The sequence below is a fragment of the Papaver somniferum genome, chromosome 11, assembly GCF_003573695.1.
Source record: "Papaver somniferum cultivar HN1 chromosome 11, ASM357369v1, whole genome shotgun sequence".
NCBI lineage: Eukaryota > Viridiplantae > Streptophyta > Magnoliopsida > Ranunculales > Papaveraceae > Papaver > Papaver somniferum.
The window spans coordinates 133143787-133160893 of record NC_039368.1 but is presented as its reverse complement, the minus strand read 5'-3'; the positions used below and the strand labels follow the sequence as shown (position 1 = coordinate 133160893).

At 35.6% G+C, this 17107-nt stretch overlaps 2 protein-coding genes across 3 annotated transcripts; both read right to left on the bottom strand.

Moving 5' to 3' along the window:
* Positions 1 to 1911: 1911 nt before the first annotated feature.
* On the bottom strand, positions 1912 to 4044 carry LOC113320090 (F-box/kelch-repeat protein At3g23880-like). 2 transcript variants are annotated; one of them, XR_003345907.1, is made up of 2 exons: positions 3697 to 4044; positions 1912 to 2283 (listed from the first exon to the last, which is right to left on the bottom strand). XR_003345907.1 is itself a non-coding variant. In XM_026568024.1 (2 exons), exons 1-2 carry the CDS (start codon positions 3878 to 3880, stop codon positions 2573 to 2575), a joined length of 1227 nt encoding a protein of 408 aa, XP_026423809.1. In that variant the 5' UTR covers positions 3881 to 4044; the 3' UTR covers positions 2447 to 2572. The 2 variants fall into 2 exon arrangements, 1 of the variants encoding a protein (XP_026423809.1); XM_026568024.1 differs by lacking the exon at positions 1912 to 2283 and adding an exon at positions 2447 to 3615.
* A 1541-nt stretch (positions 4045 to 5585) lies between these two features.
* Positions 5586 to 6604, bottom strand: LOC113325205 (F-box/kelch-repeat protein At3g06240-like). The gene is made up of 2 exons (XM_026573417.1): positions 6076 to 6604; positions 5586 to 5983 (listed from the first exon to the last, which is right to left on the bottom strand). The coding sequence occupies exons 1-2, from the start codon at positions 6602 to 6604 to the stop codon at positions 5586 to 5588; spliced, it is 927 nt and encodes a 308-aa protein (XP_026429202.1).
* Between the last annotated feature and the right edge of the window lie 10503 nt (positions 6605 to 17107).

Genomic DNA, 17107 nt, shown 5'->3' with positions numbered 1-17107 from the left:
GGTTGGTTGTAAACAACACTGAGTACTCACTTTCAATTTAATCGATTATAATGTATGAACCAACATCGTGTTGTAATTGACTTGAATCTATGAGTGTTTATGCAGAGATTGAAACAAGAAAATGAAGATCTGAGATGTTTAATGATGAACAAAGTGAATCGATGTTGCTGATGGTCTAATCAATGTTTTCATTAATGGGGTTATGTTGATGAATAAGAAGATGGGTTGCTCAAATTGAGTTTGAAACCATAAGATTTGTTGATTTCAGAAGGATGTTTGATTGATTGTTAATGCATAGAAAGATAACGTTCGCTGCAGAAAGGGTGGTTCATGTCGAATACAAGCTGAGAAAGGGGTTTCAATTGTGGTTGTTATGAATTTATTACAATTAGAGTGAAATGGTTGTTGTGGAGGTTGAGATCGATGGGATATGTGCTGCGGAGGTTGAGATTCAGAAGAGGTTGTGTAATTTAAGAACCAAAATTGAGACAGAGATGAAGAAGTGGAAGTTGGATTTCAATTGAATTGAGAGATCGAAAAGGTGTTGGTTGTTTGACCTTGAAGTTAAAAGAAGGATGTGTTGTAAGAGAGCTGTAATGATGTTGATGTGAAATAGGTGATGGTAGAATTGATTTGAGTCCGCTGTTGTTGTTCCGAGCAGTATCTGAGAGAGGGTTATGTTTCTCAGAAATGTGGAGAGCTGATGGTTTGAGAGAGAGAATGGTTGTTACAGAGGAGCTGGAGGAACTTGTGGAACTGCAGAGTGGTTGAGGTACTGTGTTAATTGAATGAGTGCAGTTTATAGTGAATTGGTGGGTAAGTTTGATGTCTGAAGGGATGAGCAGGTGGAGTTGTTGATGCAGTGCTGCAGGAGTTGCTGCTGTGTGCGTCAATGATTTCAGCTAAAATTGCAGGTATATTGCAGCTGCAGGAATTGATATTAAAAGGCTGGTTGATGTTGGAGTTGTGCTGCAGAGAAGTCACAACTGGTGGTAAATGGGTTTGTGTGTTGCGTCAGAGAATGTCAGATCTAAGAAAATGGAACAAGCAAGAATTGGCTTTTGTTGTTACATGAAATTTTGTGGAGAATAGTTGTCTTGTGTTATTGAATTGAGTAGAAGACAGAGATTATCGTGCTGGGATGGTCGAAAGAACTGAAGCAGTTGAAGTGCTGAGTAGTAGCAGGTGGTGTTGCTAGGTGTAGCTGGGAGAACAAATGGTGCTATGAGTCTGAGATGGAATTGCAGGGAACAGGTGTTAGCAGTGATGTTGCTAGGTGTAGCTGGGAGAACAAATGGTGAAGAGATTAATGTGTATTTTATAGGTTTGAATGATTGGAAATGGGAGGTATTGGTGGAATTGAATCATATTGCAGGGAAAGAGATATAATATGGTCTTAGAAATCAAGAGGGAGTTTATCTATGAAGCAGCAGCAAAACGCACACGAGGTGCTTGTTAAAATGCATGAACCGCACAACTCTTGTTTCAGCCTAAAATGAATTAGCTTTGCCGTCAATTAGATACTGCTTTTGATGGATTATATACACACATAGATGAGTTGAACTGAGAATGATGGGTTCTCTTTGCTTCTGAGAATGATGACAGGGAAATGGTCGTGATTACAGTACATACATGGGTTGAAGTGAAACTGTTCCCCGATTTAAATCAGTGACACGGACTCAAATCATCGATTCAAAGGACTTCAAAGGAGGAACTGAGTTAAATCAATGATATAACATTAAATCAGTGATACAAAGGACTTTTAGGTCTTTTTAGTTACACCTAACGGTGCTAACTTTCCATCCATCACTTTTGGTCAAAACTTGCCTAGTCTAGCAATAAATAAAAAAAGTGGCCTAGATTTGAAAAGCACCAAAAAACAGGCCTATTTTTGTAAAAAGCCCATGAAACTTTTGCACACAAATGTTGTAATAATGTGAAAAGAGTGTGGTAAAAAGTATAATCTCTTGATGCAACAATGAGATTGGTGCTGCAAAAAAGACTTCTTGCTACATATGTAATCGCGACACTAGTAGGGTTTTTGGCACAATTATAGGGTGCTGCAATATGTTAATTAAGTTTCTTGTAGTGTTGTGCCATCTTGATATCTAAAGAACTCTTGAAGGCAGTTCTAAAGCTAGACCACTTTCACCTGAAGCAATACTAGCTAGCTTTTGATCTTCGTCAAGAATGCTGATAGGTCCACTGAAATATTCCAACCATCCCTGCCATCACGGTTCAACAGAAGCTCATCCTCCCAGGTGGAATTACCAAGGAAACATTCTAGAAACGAAATAAAGATTTATAGTAAATAGACAGCGGGACAATTACACTGAAATCCATAGCTAATTAGCAGTATTTCGGGTTAAAAACGTAACAAAAACAAACAAAAAACGCCATCAAAATAAATTACTGTAATCAAATGCAACAAATCAATAAACTGTTGTTTAGAGGTACCAAGTATGTCAAAACCTAGATTTATTCATTTGGATAAATAGAAAGATAAAAACGTTTAGGAGCAGCATGCTAAACAACATCATTCCAAAGTTGTAAATGGTGGATTTCATGTCTATTAACTGCTGCTGCTGCTGCTGCTGCTAGGCACAGCACTATGGATAGAGAGTAAGCTCTCTTTGTAAACATCCGCTCTGATTATATAGCCTAGACCTTCCAAAGAGCCATCAATAATTTCAATATCCTTCATCTCAGCTGTAAGAAAGTTGACAAACACCAGACCACCGCCAATACCAGATAGAAAACCAAACACTCCATTTTTTGTAATTGCCTTAGTACCTATGCCACCATTAGGACAGTTTACAGTGAACGCATGTGACTTACTCCATGAGTACTCGTTACTGTTTGTAGCACTACAACTGTAATCATCCAAAGTATACACTTCATATACATCATGAGAACCATTATAATCAAATGTAATGCAAGCAATCTTTCCGCGGTCACCTCCTATGACATCTAAATCAAATTTATCACATGGACCGGGAATCATCCTGAAACTTTCTCTGCTGAAATTGAAGCAGAGAACCACTGGCTCCGCATCAACATACCAATATGGGACAGAATTCGTAATCCATTGTTTTCTTATAAAATTATTTCCTACGAAATAATAACTACCATTATGATATCGACCTTGATTTTGAGTATTGGCTTTATAAGAGTGACCAGACAAACTGGCATCCATACACCACTTCCAAGAATCCGACCTTAAGCTATATATCTGAGTCCTATTTGGTGGTGTGACGTCAATTTCATTGTCGATTTCGAAGAAAGTGATTTGTAAGACCTTGTAATCATATGTTTCACAGTCGAAACCAAACAAAACAAACTCAGACTTTAGTACGCCAAATTCATCTAGGAGGGGTAATGATTTAGGGAGACATCTATACTTCTTAGTTGCAGGGTTCCAGAGGATAACATCCCCAAGATGAGGATCATGTATACAAATGATGCCATGACAAGAACCCACCATATTTGCTTGAGGAGGGTAACTAGCATACATTTCATACTCATCCTCATCACTTAAATGTGGTGAGGTACCCAAGTTTTTGTAATTCCATTGCCCAGAATCTTCTTGGCTGTCACCACTACCACGATTCGACGCTAACATGAAAAAAAATGGTTTGTAATGCCAACCATGAATATGCTTAGGACGATATTGAAAGATGAAATTACCCAACTTACCTGTGGAGTTGTCGAAATTGGCGTGTCGATGGATGAAATCTGAGCTTTCGATAATCGATCGCCAATACTTGCAGACAGCCTTGAATCGTAGAAGAGATACTACTGGTAGCCATAATAGAATTTCAATCAACAAATCTTCAGTTAGAGAATTAAAATGAAGATTTTCCTCACAATTTCCTTCCATTGACAGATGATGAAATTGAATGGAGTTTGGAAATTTGATTATCAACTTCGATTTCAATTCATTAAAAAAAAAATCCCTAAACCCTTTCTTTGATTGTAATGTTTCTAAACTTAGGGTTTTTATCTCTGATTTGATTTCGTAATAAAAGAGATACACACTACAGCTTTTATTACAACAAAAATCCCACATTTGATTACGTAAAAGTTTATACATTTGTTAGGGTTCGTTTGGCTCACTTCAGTTGGCGTTTTATTCTCCTTCTTAACATTCAGTTGGCGTTTTATTCTCCCTCTTAAGGCTTAGTCCTATGGGCTAGATATCTAGCTGCTAGATTGACCATTCACGTCAGTATGTGTAACCTCCTAAGTGTTATGGAATGGCTAATCTAGCAGCTAGATTAGCAGCGGGACCATCATATAACGCCGAACGGTTCGACGCTTTAAATCTCAACCGTTAGATCAGAAAATTTTCTTCCAGCGCTGAACGGTTCAGCGTTTAGACCACTTTTTGAGCGCCGAACGGTTCAGCGTTTCAATCTCGCTGATAGTTGGACTGCGAGCACTTGCTAGGTGAGAGAACTATCAACTATCACTGTTAACTTTTTTCCAACACTTATTTTTTGATTTGCAACACTTTTTGGCCAATCTAGCACTCCAATTTAGCCCATAGGGGTTAGCCTAACAAAACTAGTCAAGAAACACCAAGGTGACCAAACTTGTGGAACAAAAAATTCAGCCATATTATTTTTAAATACTAACTAACATTTGGATCTGACTCGCGGTCTTAATCTGACTCGGTACGAGTCAGAGGTCACTTCATTTTATTCTTTTTCTTACTTTTGTGACGTCCAACTTGTGATTTGGGTCGGAAGTATTTGAGTTAGGTTTCATTTTATACGTTGCTCTGCGTGCATGTCTAATTGGAAAAAAGAAAAGAGGAAGGATCCCTTCACACTTTTATTCTCACACGTTGGACGTCATTTTTGTTAATAAAAACCAAACCATAATGGATTTCAAGCTAATATATTGAGGATATAGTCCTCTTACCAAGTTCTACATGCCTACCAAAAATGAACACATTCCGAAATATAAAACCAATTAAAATTATCTAAGATCGTATCCTGCAACATGCATGAAATAGTAAAAACCCTAAGATTTTTTCAATCAATTTAACGCAAAAAAATAAAATGAAACAAAATCAACTTTGCGATTGGGTCTTACCTTGAACCAACCGATTAAAGGGTTTTAAACGAGACTCTGAAAGACGAACATGAGATCGAGAAGAGTATGGTAGAGGAGAAATTGTTGAAGGAGAAAACGGGGAAGAAAGGGGTTTGGATTTTCTGTGTTCGATTTGAGAAAAGAGATAGGGAGAGGAAAAAGCAGTTTCTATTTTACCCCTGATGTGTTTTAAAATAACGAAAACATTCAGCAGGGTGAAAAATCTATAGAAGGATTAGCTTGTCTTTTCCGTATTATACGGGTAGGCGGGTAGGATAGGATAATTTCGTGCTTTACCCGTTATCCTATCCGTTTAACGGCGGGTAAAAAATTTCTAACCGTCACCCTACCCGTCAAATAATGGGTAGGATAGGATACGGTTAAAAAACTGACGGGTGCGGTAGGATTGGCGGGTATGGATAGGATATGTGCACCCGAATATATGCATGCCAAAGTTGTGAATGGTGTGGAAACCGATTTCATTTCTAGTAACTGCTGCTGGGCACTGCACTATCGATTGAGACTAAGCTCTCCTTGTAAACATCGGCTCTAAACACATCACCCAGACCTTCCAAAGGGGTATCAATAATTTCAATATCCTTTATTTCCTCTGTAAGAAAGTTGATAAACACCAGACCACCTCCAATATCACATAGAAAACCAAACACTCCATTTTTCGTAAGGGCCTTAGTACCATAGCCACTGTAAGGATGATCAATGGTGAAGGTATGTAGTTTGCTCCATGAGTACTCGTTACTATCCGCATTTGTAGCACTACTACTGTAATCATAATCATTCAAAGCATCCATTTCACATACATCACTGGTACTGTTGAAAGGAAGAGTTAAGTAAACAATCTTTCCCGGATCACCTCCTATGACATCTATAACAAAGTTTTCGCATGGACCAGGTATCATCCTGAAACTTTCTCTGCTGAAATTGAAGGAGAGAACCACTGCCTCTGGATCACCATACCTCTGATAAAATTATTTCCTACGAAATAATAACTACCATTATGATATCGACCTTGATTTTGAGTATTGGCTTTATAAGAGTGACCAGACAAACTGGCATCCATACACCACTTCCAAGAATCCGACCTTAAGCTATATATCTGAGTCCTATTTGGTGGTGTGACGTCAATTTCATTGTCGATTTCGAAGAAAGTGATTTGTAAGACCTTGTAATCATATGTTTCACAGTCGAAACCAAACAAAACAAACTCAGACTTTAGTACGCCAAATTCATCTAGGAGGGGTAATGATTTAGGGAGACATCTATACTTCTTAGTTGCAGGGTTCCAGAGGATAACATCCCTAAGATGAGGATCATGTATACAAATGATGCCATGACAAGAACCCACCATATTTGCTTGAGGAGGGTAACTAGCATACATTTCATACTCATCCTCATCACTTAAATGTGGTGAGGTACCCAAGTTTTTGTAATTCCATTGCCCAGAATCTTCTTGGCTGTCACCACTACCACGATTCGACGATAACATGAAAAAAAATGGTTTGTAATCCCAAAAAATAAGTATTGAGCATTAGCTAGGGTGCGCGTTTGGCTCGCTTTTGCTGGACATTTGGCTTATGATTTCGGAATCTTGAATTAGAGTGGAGCAAGGAAAGTAAGATTGAGCACCCCCGTTTAATGTTTCTCGTACCCCACCTATAGACGGAGAATGGGAAAAATATTGTCTGGTCATTTTTTAGGTGGGCCCATGTCACTTTAGTCTTTTGGTCAAACGCCTTTACTGATTGGTCCATAATTATTTAAAAATATAAAACAGACAAAAGTACCCTTCCGTATTTTTTTTTTTGTAGCAGTTCATTCTTCAAAATGAACTCTGTTAATTTCTACTTATTTTTTCACAAATCACCTAAAAAACAGAGTTCGTTCTAAAAATGAACTCTATATAAAAACTTAAAAGACCAGAGTTCATTCCATAAATGAACTCCATATAAAAAAACCTAAAAAAACAGAGTTGATTCCAGAAATGAACTCCATATAAAAACCTAAAAAAAACAGAGTTCATTCCAAAAATGAACTCCACACATAAACCAGAATTCACTTCTGGAATGAACTCCTCATAAAACCTATACAAACCAGAGTTCATTTCTGGAATGAACTCCTCATAAAACCTATATAAACCAGAGTTCATTGCTGGAATGAACTCCTGATAAAAACCTATATAAACGATTATGTTCATCAACGACAGAGTTCATTCCAAAAATGAAGTTCATTTCAGTAATGAAGTTCATTCCAGGAATGAAGTTCATCCTAAGCAGCAGCAACAACAACAACAAAACGCATAAATCTTCAACTTCAACAGCAACAACAGATTTCTAGGGTTTGACGAGTTCATCTTCATCATCATCTCCAATCGCAGCAACATCAAGAAAACCAAAAAAACTAATTAAATCTTCACCAACAGCAGATCTATCTTGAGTTCGTATTCATCTTCATCATCATCACCAATCGCAGCAAACATCAAAAAAAAAAAAAACCTAATTAAATCTTCAACAACAGTAGTAGAAGATGAGTTCGTTCCATCAAGAAAAAACATAAAAATCTTCATCACAAACTAGTGTTCATTCTTGAAAATGAACTCCGTCATCTTCATCTTCTTCATCAGCAACAGCAACTCATCTTCATCCTCTCCATCATCAGCAGCAACAACAGACGAAAAACATCAAAATCTTCATTACAAACCAGAGTTCATTCCAGAAATGAACTCTGTCATATTCATTTTCTTTTATAGATCCAAAACTTACCCAAGCATGTGAAGATGATAAAGATTCATCATCATCATAAATAGCAGCAGAATCTTCAACCTCATCATCTTCATCATCAACACAGAGCCAATAGTAAAAAGAAAAAAGAAAAAAATGCAAAACCTTCATCGTATTCATCATCATCTTCATCACTAGCAGAGAAAAAAATAGAGAGAATAGAGAATCGTTCATCATCATCTTGATCTTCTTCATCACTAGCAGGAAGAAAAAAAATAGAGATATTTTAGATCTGAAAATATAGGAGAGAGAAAATAAATCTGAGAATGATTTCTTCTCTCTTACCTTTTGACTATATATATGGTCCTTATCAAAAAGGGTATTTCTGCCACTAGAAGATGACATTTACACCATCCATGACATCACTCTAGGACCAAACTATAATTTTTAGGACCAAACTATAATTTATATTACCAAATAGAACCAAACAGACAATTGATTAGGTTAATTCGAATAGAAACAATAACAAAAACAATTAGGAGATACACCCCACCCAACAACTTTTATTACACACAAAGTTACACTTGTCAAAAATAAGTATTGAGCATTAGCTAGGGTGCGCGTTTGGCTCGCTTTTGCTGGACATTTGGCTTATGATTTCAGAATCTTGAATTAGAGTGGAGCAAGGAAAGTAAGATTGAGCACCCCCATTTAATGTTTCTCGTACCCCACCTATAGATGGAGAATGGGAAAAATATTGTTTGGTCATTTATTAAGTGGGCCCATGTCAGTTTAGTCTGTTGGTCAAACGCTTTTACTGATTGGTCCATAATTATTTAAAAATATAAAACAGACAAAAGTACTCTTCCGTGTTAATTTTTACTTATTTTTTGTAGCAGTTCATTCTACAAAATGAACTATGTTAATTTTTACCTATTTTTTCACAAATCACCTAAAAAACAGAGTTCAGTCCAGAAATGAACTCCATATAAAAACTTCAAAAACCAGAGCTCATTCCAGAAATGAACTCCATATAAAAAACCTAAAAAAACAGAGTTCATTTCAGAAATGAACTCCATATAAAAAACCTAAAAAAACAGAGTTCATTCCAGAAATGAACTTCATAAAAAAACCTAAAAAAACAGAGTTCATTCCAAAAATGAACTCCGTACATAAACCAGAATTCACTTCTAAAAAAAACAGAGTTCACTGAATATTTCATCATCTTCTGATTCACATAAAAATAGTACAAAGAGATTGCAACAGTTAAGACCTCAAAATAAAGAGGATATAATTTATAGTTAGACTATCTTATATAAACAAATTACTAAATCACTGGAAATTTATTTATGATGAGAAAGAAACCCTAGGCCCCTGCAATTATAAGGTTGTTATTTCAACTCTGATCAATTGAAAACTTGATTCAGACATTTTGTAAATTGGAACCGTCAAAACTAATAATCCAGCGATAACATAGAGAGAACAACATATTTCCTAATAAGTGTGTGCTAATCAAAAGACAGGACAAACTGAACTTAAACATTACAAGCTGGTTGAAATTTCTCAAGATTGTCTATTGTTCTTAAGCGAAGGTAGTCGTGCTCGATCTTGCCAAAAGATATGCACCTCTAACTTTATTTGAATCAAAAACAGATACTCCTCGCCTCACGGGTCATAAAAAATTTGTTGTAGCATCTCTCTTGTCGTGTCAGTTCTCTAATAATTTATTTTCTTGGTGATATCCCTCAATAAAAATGAGTTAGGCATATTTTGGTATTATTTAACTGGTAGAGTGTTCTTAGCTACTTTGTAGACTACATAACCAATAATCCATTAAAGAGAAAAAAAAAACTTTTAGACTAATTAATGCATAAATTGTACTGCTTCATACAACTTATTTATCCAATTGTCTGTGGAGGCAATTAAGATTCATTAATTAGTACTAATTGTATGCTAGTAATAGAATCCTGATAATACATTGAACTCTACAATTTATAAAGGAAGCCACATATTTAGCGAAATGGTGCCAGAAAGCTTCATAGAAGATTTTATTGTCAATTTGAACACTCTGAATCAAGTTCTCATCTACATGATACCCTTAAAAAAATCGAAATTGGGGAAAAAATAACATAACTTTCTGAGTACTTATAGCGATCCAAGAAAAAATTACTAATACTTTCTACAAAATGCAGGACATCAGGATGTGCTCTTGGCATGCTTATGAATCCAAATTTGCAGTTAAGAAATTCATCTTTAGCTTGAAAAGTCATTCGATGTCATGCATTTTCTGCTAAAAAGATATGATGACATAACTGAGCATATGAGTAACTTTGCCCATGACTTTCTTGAGATTAGTTCCCTAGAAAACATGGCTGTTGTGTTGAGGATGAGGCGCTCAAGAAAACTTTTCCTATATTATGCATTAGTTTCTAATGAAAATCTAAGGCTTACCTTTTGAGAGTGAGGCACTCGGGTTCTAAAACATGTTATATGAAAATTCTAAGTTCATCAATACCAATAGTAATCTTAGATATTAAACACTATTCATAATAAAATTGACAACAAATCAAAATAGCTAAAAGAATTATGGAATACTCACATGTTTACCTGCACATGTTTCCGGCTTTGACAAGACGACCAGTATTGTTCATTTTAATAAGAGATAAACAAATAAAAAGTGGGCTAACTATAAGAACAAACAAAGTATATGGACTCTACAAACGAAAACGAACCTCAAAATACAAAGATGGCATTTAGCCAAACGCACATGAGAAGAATTATCGCACACTCCTGCCAAATACAAAGACGGCCAGTATTGTTCATTTTAATAAGAGATAAACAAATAGAAAGTGGGCTAACTATACGAACAAATAAAGTATATGGACTCTACAAACGAAAACGAACCTGAAAATACAAAGATGGCATTTAGCCAAACGCACCCGAGAAGAATTATTACACACTCCTGCAAATAAAATGAATTTTAATTATGGATTTATGTTCAAACAATTTCAAAGCTTTGATAATTCAAAGAAATCTCAAATACAAAATACATACATACGATACGATTAATGTATCCAGAACCCCCACGTAACTTAAGCATCAGAAATGTAACAGTTTAGCCTTTCAGTGTAAAAATTGGTTTTCCTTACTGTTATACAAATGAAAACTTTAATGTGATACAGTATATATTATGTGCTTATGGAGTAAAATGTACTTATCCGCATCAGCAATTCTTCTTCGTTGGGTTCTGGTTAGATGAACGGTTTACTGCAGTTAATTTGCACATCCATTGATTTAGTTTATTTTCTAGTCGGCTTGAGAATCTGTACCATATAGGGAAAATTTATGTGTTAGTTCAGAAGAAAGTTAAACCAACACATAAGCTCTACCTATCGACCAAATGAAACAAATCTAACACAAAATTAAATCAAAATATCAGTATAACTCTTAGTTTTAAAAGAATCGAAAATGCATGTCATTAAGCCAACACTAAGAAATCATTATAAATCTTTTTCAAGAAAATCCATTACTTGAAATTGTTAATGAGATAAAATTTCAAAGCCCTAAAAATTGCTACTTCGAAATAGACGAATTAAAAGAATACAAACCAAATATTGGGAGAAAAATATAAGAACCCTGATTTGAGATACCCAAACTGAGTCGTACCTGTTCATCTTCAATAAAGCAACTTTGGAATATAAAAGAAACCCTTTTATCAGAGTTATATGGACAAAACTCGACATTAGCTGGATTGGAGTTTATGAGTGATGAGCTTATGGAGAAGAAACGTGAGTTTTAAGAACCCCAGAGGACTGAAGTATTCGACGTAAATCCCATTGATCACCTAGAATTTGAAACAGTTGAGACTTATTTTTACGTGCATTTTGTTTTGATCTTTCATTGAGAGATTAATTACACATTGAATGAGGGAATTAGGCGAGAGTGTGAAACATGATGTTTACGTTGAGCGGATTGAGGGATTAATGAGACGGGAGACACTCCCGGACGTCGGATGCCGGCGTAAAAAGAGGGTGCATTTTCAGCCGGGATTTATCTATCCATTTTCAGAAAAATATTAGCCGCTCATCGCTAGAAAAATCCTACTCAAAGCCGTCGGATTGGAAAAAAGACATTTGTTTTTGTAAGATTGATTATATCTATTTTTCCGGAGAACTATAAATATATTGAAAAGTAAAAATTTGATATGATTGTTTATACTCGTTGCGTTCGTGATTGAAAGAGCTTTCCAAATATATAAAATTCACAAAAATCCGACGCACCATTTGGAAAATACGAAGTTTTAAAATATTCATTTTTATTTTTATAAAAACGGCATTTCTGTAAATAAAAGATTTCATATATTATTACTTTTAAGTCCCTATTCTGTTAAGCATTTCAGTCTTTATTTATATTTCTTAACTAAACAGTCCCTATTTTGTTTAACATTTAGTCCCTAATTCGTTTGGTGAACCATTTTCCGTTTGGTGAACCAAAAAAGAGTAAGGATTTCAATTAAGCTTGCTTGTCTTAAAAAGGAGGAGATTGTATAACTACGGTTTAGCTTATCAAAAAAAAGGGGCTCCATATTCCCATTCTTAATTAAAATTTGGGTTTGACTCGTGATTCGAATATAACGTTAGGGCGAGTTAAATGTTAGATTGTTTGTTTTCTTAAGAACTGAGTCGAACGTATTTGAGTCAGATGTGTTTTTATACCTTACTCGCTGACAACGTATAATTGTAACACTATTATCTTATGATTTATGAGTCAAATGTAAAAAGTCATATTCAGAAATCTAGACGGTTCAGAACAAATAAACAAACCATAAATCAAATTTTTTGTCGAACTTATGGCGGGCATGGTTTGAAGTTCTAACCCTCAAGCCTGCAACTTTTTTTACGAATGTGCATTTTTGTAGAGCGACTTGGCAAAGATTAAGATCTAGTCCTATGAGACTGCTAATATGGCAGCTAGACTAACAGTCTCGGTGTTGGTTTAACGCAGCCAATCTTAATCGTACCGATATCACTGTAATACGGTGGTAAAGTCAATGGATGATGATACCAGTTAGCAGAGTTCGAAATCTTCTTAAAAACATAGGAAGTTTTCTTAAGGAAGTTTTTGTGATCCGTGTCACCATCTCCTTTTACACTTAGACTGATTAATTAGTATCCTCTCTTTCTCTCAATTAGTAGATCTCTCTGTGTTTCCCACTATCGATGACATTGACATGCGGGTGAAGATGACAATGAAAGTAAAAGGGATTCCATCTTTCAATATCGTCCTATACTATCTAGTCCTACGGGAAGCTTGGCATCCCGGTTTCAAAAGTACCCTCACGTGTTAATTTTTATTTATTTTCTTCAAAATGAACTCTATTAATTTCTACTTGTTTTTTCAGAAATCACCTAAAAACCAGAAATGAACTCCATATAAAAACTTTAAAAACCAGAATTCATTCCAGAAATGAACTCCATATAAAAAACCTAAAAAAACAGAGTTGATTCCAGAAATGAACTCCATATAAAAACCTAAAAAAACAGAGTTCATTCCAAAAATGAACTCCATACATAAACCAGAGTTCACTTCTGGAATGAAGTCCTCATAAAACCTATACAAACCAGAGTTCATTTCTGGAATGAACTCCTCATAAAACCTATACAAACTAAGGGTGCACAGGAACCGAGCCGGACGGATGGACCGTCCCGGAACCGGTGGAACCGTACCTGTTTTTGTACCGAACCGAGATACAAGGTACAGGTACAGGTCCAAAATTTTAGAACCGAGGCTAGGGAGGTACAAGTACACGATCCTATCCAGTCTCCTACCGTCTCGGACCGAATGCACCGAGTAGTAATAGTCGTTGGATTTAGGGATTAATCTGAGTATCTTGATGGTGCCGGTTTATATAGAAAAATTACTAGGGTTTTTTTTTATTTTTTTCATCCACTTTGCAGCTTGGTACTGGTTTCTAAGTTTCTAACCATACTAAAGTAAGCTCTGATAATAAAAATAGAAAGGAAAAAGAAAATAGAGAAAGCTAGCAGATCGTTCAATACAACAATTTGATTTTGTGTATTTGAGTTGAAAACCAAGGACAACAGAACACTGTTTTACAGAAACTCCAGTCTCGAGTTCTAGTAAAGCATTGTACAATAGATGTTCTTCAGAATATTATTAGCAACAAATGAAACTTTAAACAGTGAAGAAACATCGGCTTTCACCCAACACAGAACACGACTTTGATTCCGCAGTGTACAACTAGTAAAAATACACTACACCATTTCCATGATTATGTCACAGACTATACCTGTTACTTATTGAATTTGTAAATAACTGTGATTGTATTTTGTAACGGTTTTATCTGTAACATAACGCAGCTACAGTCACATCTCAAAAGCGTTACAATAACTTACCCACAATTGGACTAATTTTATGATAGCGACACGTGTCTTATTTGTCACATTTATTGTAGCGGTTTTAACTGTTACTCTCTATTAACCACAATTCAGAGTATGACCCGTGTCTTTAAGGGTCACATTTACAGCAACGCTTATAACTGTTATTGAATCTTTGCAACGATTTCTGTGGCGACACGTGTCCTTTTTTGTCACGCTTAAAGTAAGATATGCTAATGTTGCATTAATTTCTAACAGTTACTCAGAGGACATGTGTCTTCCTTTTGTCACGTCTTATAATGACGCGTGCTGTTTTTTCTTCATAATTTTTGTCACAGTTATAACCGTGACAAATGTTTCTGTTACAAATGGGTAGCCCAGAACATTTTCATGGTCCTGGACTTCCAGTTTACAGACCTGTAATGCAATTAAAACTGAACTTGGAACCCAGGCCTGCAATTTCTTATTTTTCATCAGTTCATGCATTCTCAAAGAAGATTCATACATTCATTAGGAATACAAGTACAACAAAATCGTTCCATTCGTTATGAAATTTAACCCAAAACTATTCAAAGCTAACACTCTGAGATGCCATAAAGCTCCTCAAAGTAATGCACCCCTTTAATGACGCGTAATCTGTCCAGCATGTGGCTCGCCATCAAGCCTTCAGTATTTAAAAACCCAAGCTGATGAAAAAAGTGGTATTCAACAATCAATGACTGACATGATGACCGATTCAATCATTCAAGAAAGTGAAAACACATTGTTTCGTAAAATTTTATTAATAGCAGTAATTGTACGCTGTCCTAGTGTTGGTGGCAACTGAAATGACTTGGTACAAGTTTGGCCACTCGACATTACTGGAGAATAAGAGAAATGCTAGTCACTACTAACTAGATAGCACCTAATCTAGGCTCCGCGTAATTTTCATCTAAATGTCAATATACAGCATATCAAAGTCTTTTTGTTCGGGAAGGATTACTACTTTTCTCAAACACTCCAACAATAGAAGGTCCACATCAGATTAGTATCACACCTCCCTGAAGTTATCTATCAGTGAAGTAATCTATTGCATAAATTCCGAAAAAACAGAAACTGACCATCTTGTACCATCTAAAGTAGTGATCAAAGTTATGATACAAAGATTCTTACTTGAGCCAAGTAGTTCACAGATTGCTCGCTGGCGGTGGAGGGCATCCATATTTCCAAATGATCTACCTTATCACTGTTTAAAAGAATGCATTCCATTAGTGAGAAATCGTAACCATGCCCGTGAGGCACTCATCATCCGTGATATATATTTGTAAAATGCCCATCCCATTGAAATTCCAAATAAATTAGACAGTGCACATACACCATATGGCATTGCTCAGAATGATGAAGAATAAAATAAACAGGACGCTTAGAATCAACAAATAATTATATTGGTGAAATCAAAAATAAATCTACACTAGTTTTTAAACTTCTTTAGGAAGATGGTTGCGAAATAGCTATGCCAAGAAAATTATTAAAATACACGATCTCTTCCTTGTTACTATATTATGCAGCCATACACCTGACTAATACTGTCGTTGTGAAGGTTATAATTAGGAACAAGTTCATCAGGAAATGGTGGAAGTTCATAACCATACTCAGACCTATCAAACCCTCCTCCAGAATCACCACCTTATAATCGAGAGTAGAATAGAAAACTGGACTAACAAACATAATCTTGTAATGCAAAAGTATGAATGAATAGCAGATAAAACTTACATCGTGTCAGCCTTCTCCTCTATTATATTGATAAATGCCTCAACCAAGTCTGCAGACGGACAATCTGTCTCAGTTATCTTGCAATGCTTTTGATTATTATTTCTTTGAGTAACTGCAGTGCCTACAAAAAGAAAGTTGGGGTAATATTAAGTCTACAATGGTGGATCAGCGAAAACCAAATGGTGTTGTTTCTCAGTTCAAAGATAATCGGTAAGTTTAATCAATTACTTGATATATTACAACTTTGACTTTTTTTTTGTGCTTTCTTCAGTTTTGGAGTTTAAGAGATGGAGTTAGTGCTTTTCAGATGTTATTATGAGAAACTTCAGGATTAAAAACAACCAATTTATGTTCCTTTATTGCATGCAACCGTTGCAACTTTTTTTGGAACAGGTTCTAAAGTAGACATGGATAAATCTATTGCGCAGAAGTTAAATACATACTAACACAGACCACACTTATTGGAAATAACAATAACAATTAAACAGATAGAGAATCTTAGTTAGAGTACATAGTTGTGTTATCCTGTTGAAATGCTAACCACATAAATCAGAGTTTGACACACTTGGTAACAAACGGTTGACTTTACTTTCTGAAACCCTTCTTTGTTAGATTATGCCTTCAACTTGTTAAAATCTACAGGTTTTAGTATAATACCAGTACGTTAATTTAATGAAGCTAACAACAGGGCAGTTGTAAATCCTCCCTATGCCAGCTCGAGCAAGGGAAGGCAAATACGTCAATGATAGACAGGGGAGTTGTTAATCCTCCCTGCCAAGCAAAATAAAAGAAAATACATCTCCTGGACATTGATAGACAGGACACAAATAGCATACATAATTGCACAGGAGCTAGGCAAAGATATAACCTTAAATGTAAGTAGACAAAAATTCTTACTTCTTCGCCAAGTATAGTTAACTGATCAATTTGGACCAGCTGCATGCCATAATGGAATACATAACTTCGCAAACATTATTTTCGGTAAATATCAGGTATATCAGCTCTCTTCTTTCTCATTACCTGCTCCAAATAAATCAGTTTGGTAAGAAATTTCATTCGTAACAAATTAAACCCAACACATAGGATACAAAGGCTACGTTTTAATAGGACACAATACCAAAT

Coding starts and splice junctions, on each gene's coding strand:
- LOC113325205 (XM_026573417.1), bottom strand. CDS start 6,604: ATGTTATCGTCGAATCGTGGTAGTGGTGACAGCCAAGAAGATTCTGGG. Junction 5,984..6,075: donor AGGAAATAATTTTATCAGAG/GTATGGTGATCC, acceptor ACTTTGTTATAG/ATGTCATAGGAGGTGATCCG.
- LOC113320090 (XM_026568024.1), bottom strand. CDS start 3,880: ATGGAAGGAAATTGTGAGGAAAATCTTCATTTTAATTCTCTAACTGAA. Junction 3,616..3,696: donor CAATTTCGACAACTCCACAG/GTAAGTTGGGTA, acceptor TTTTCATGTTAG/CGTCGAATCGTGGTAGTGGT.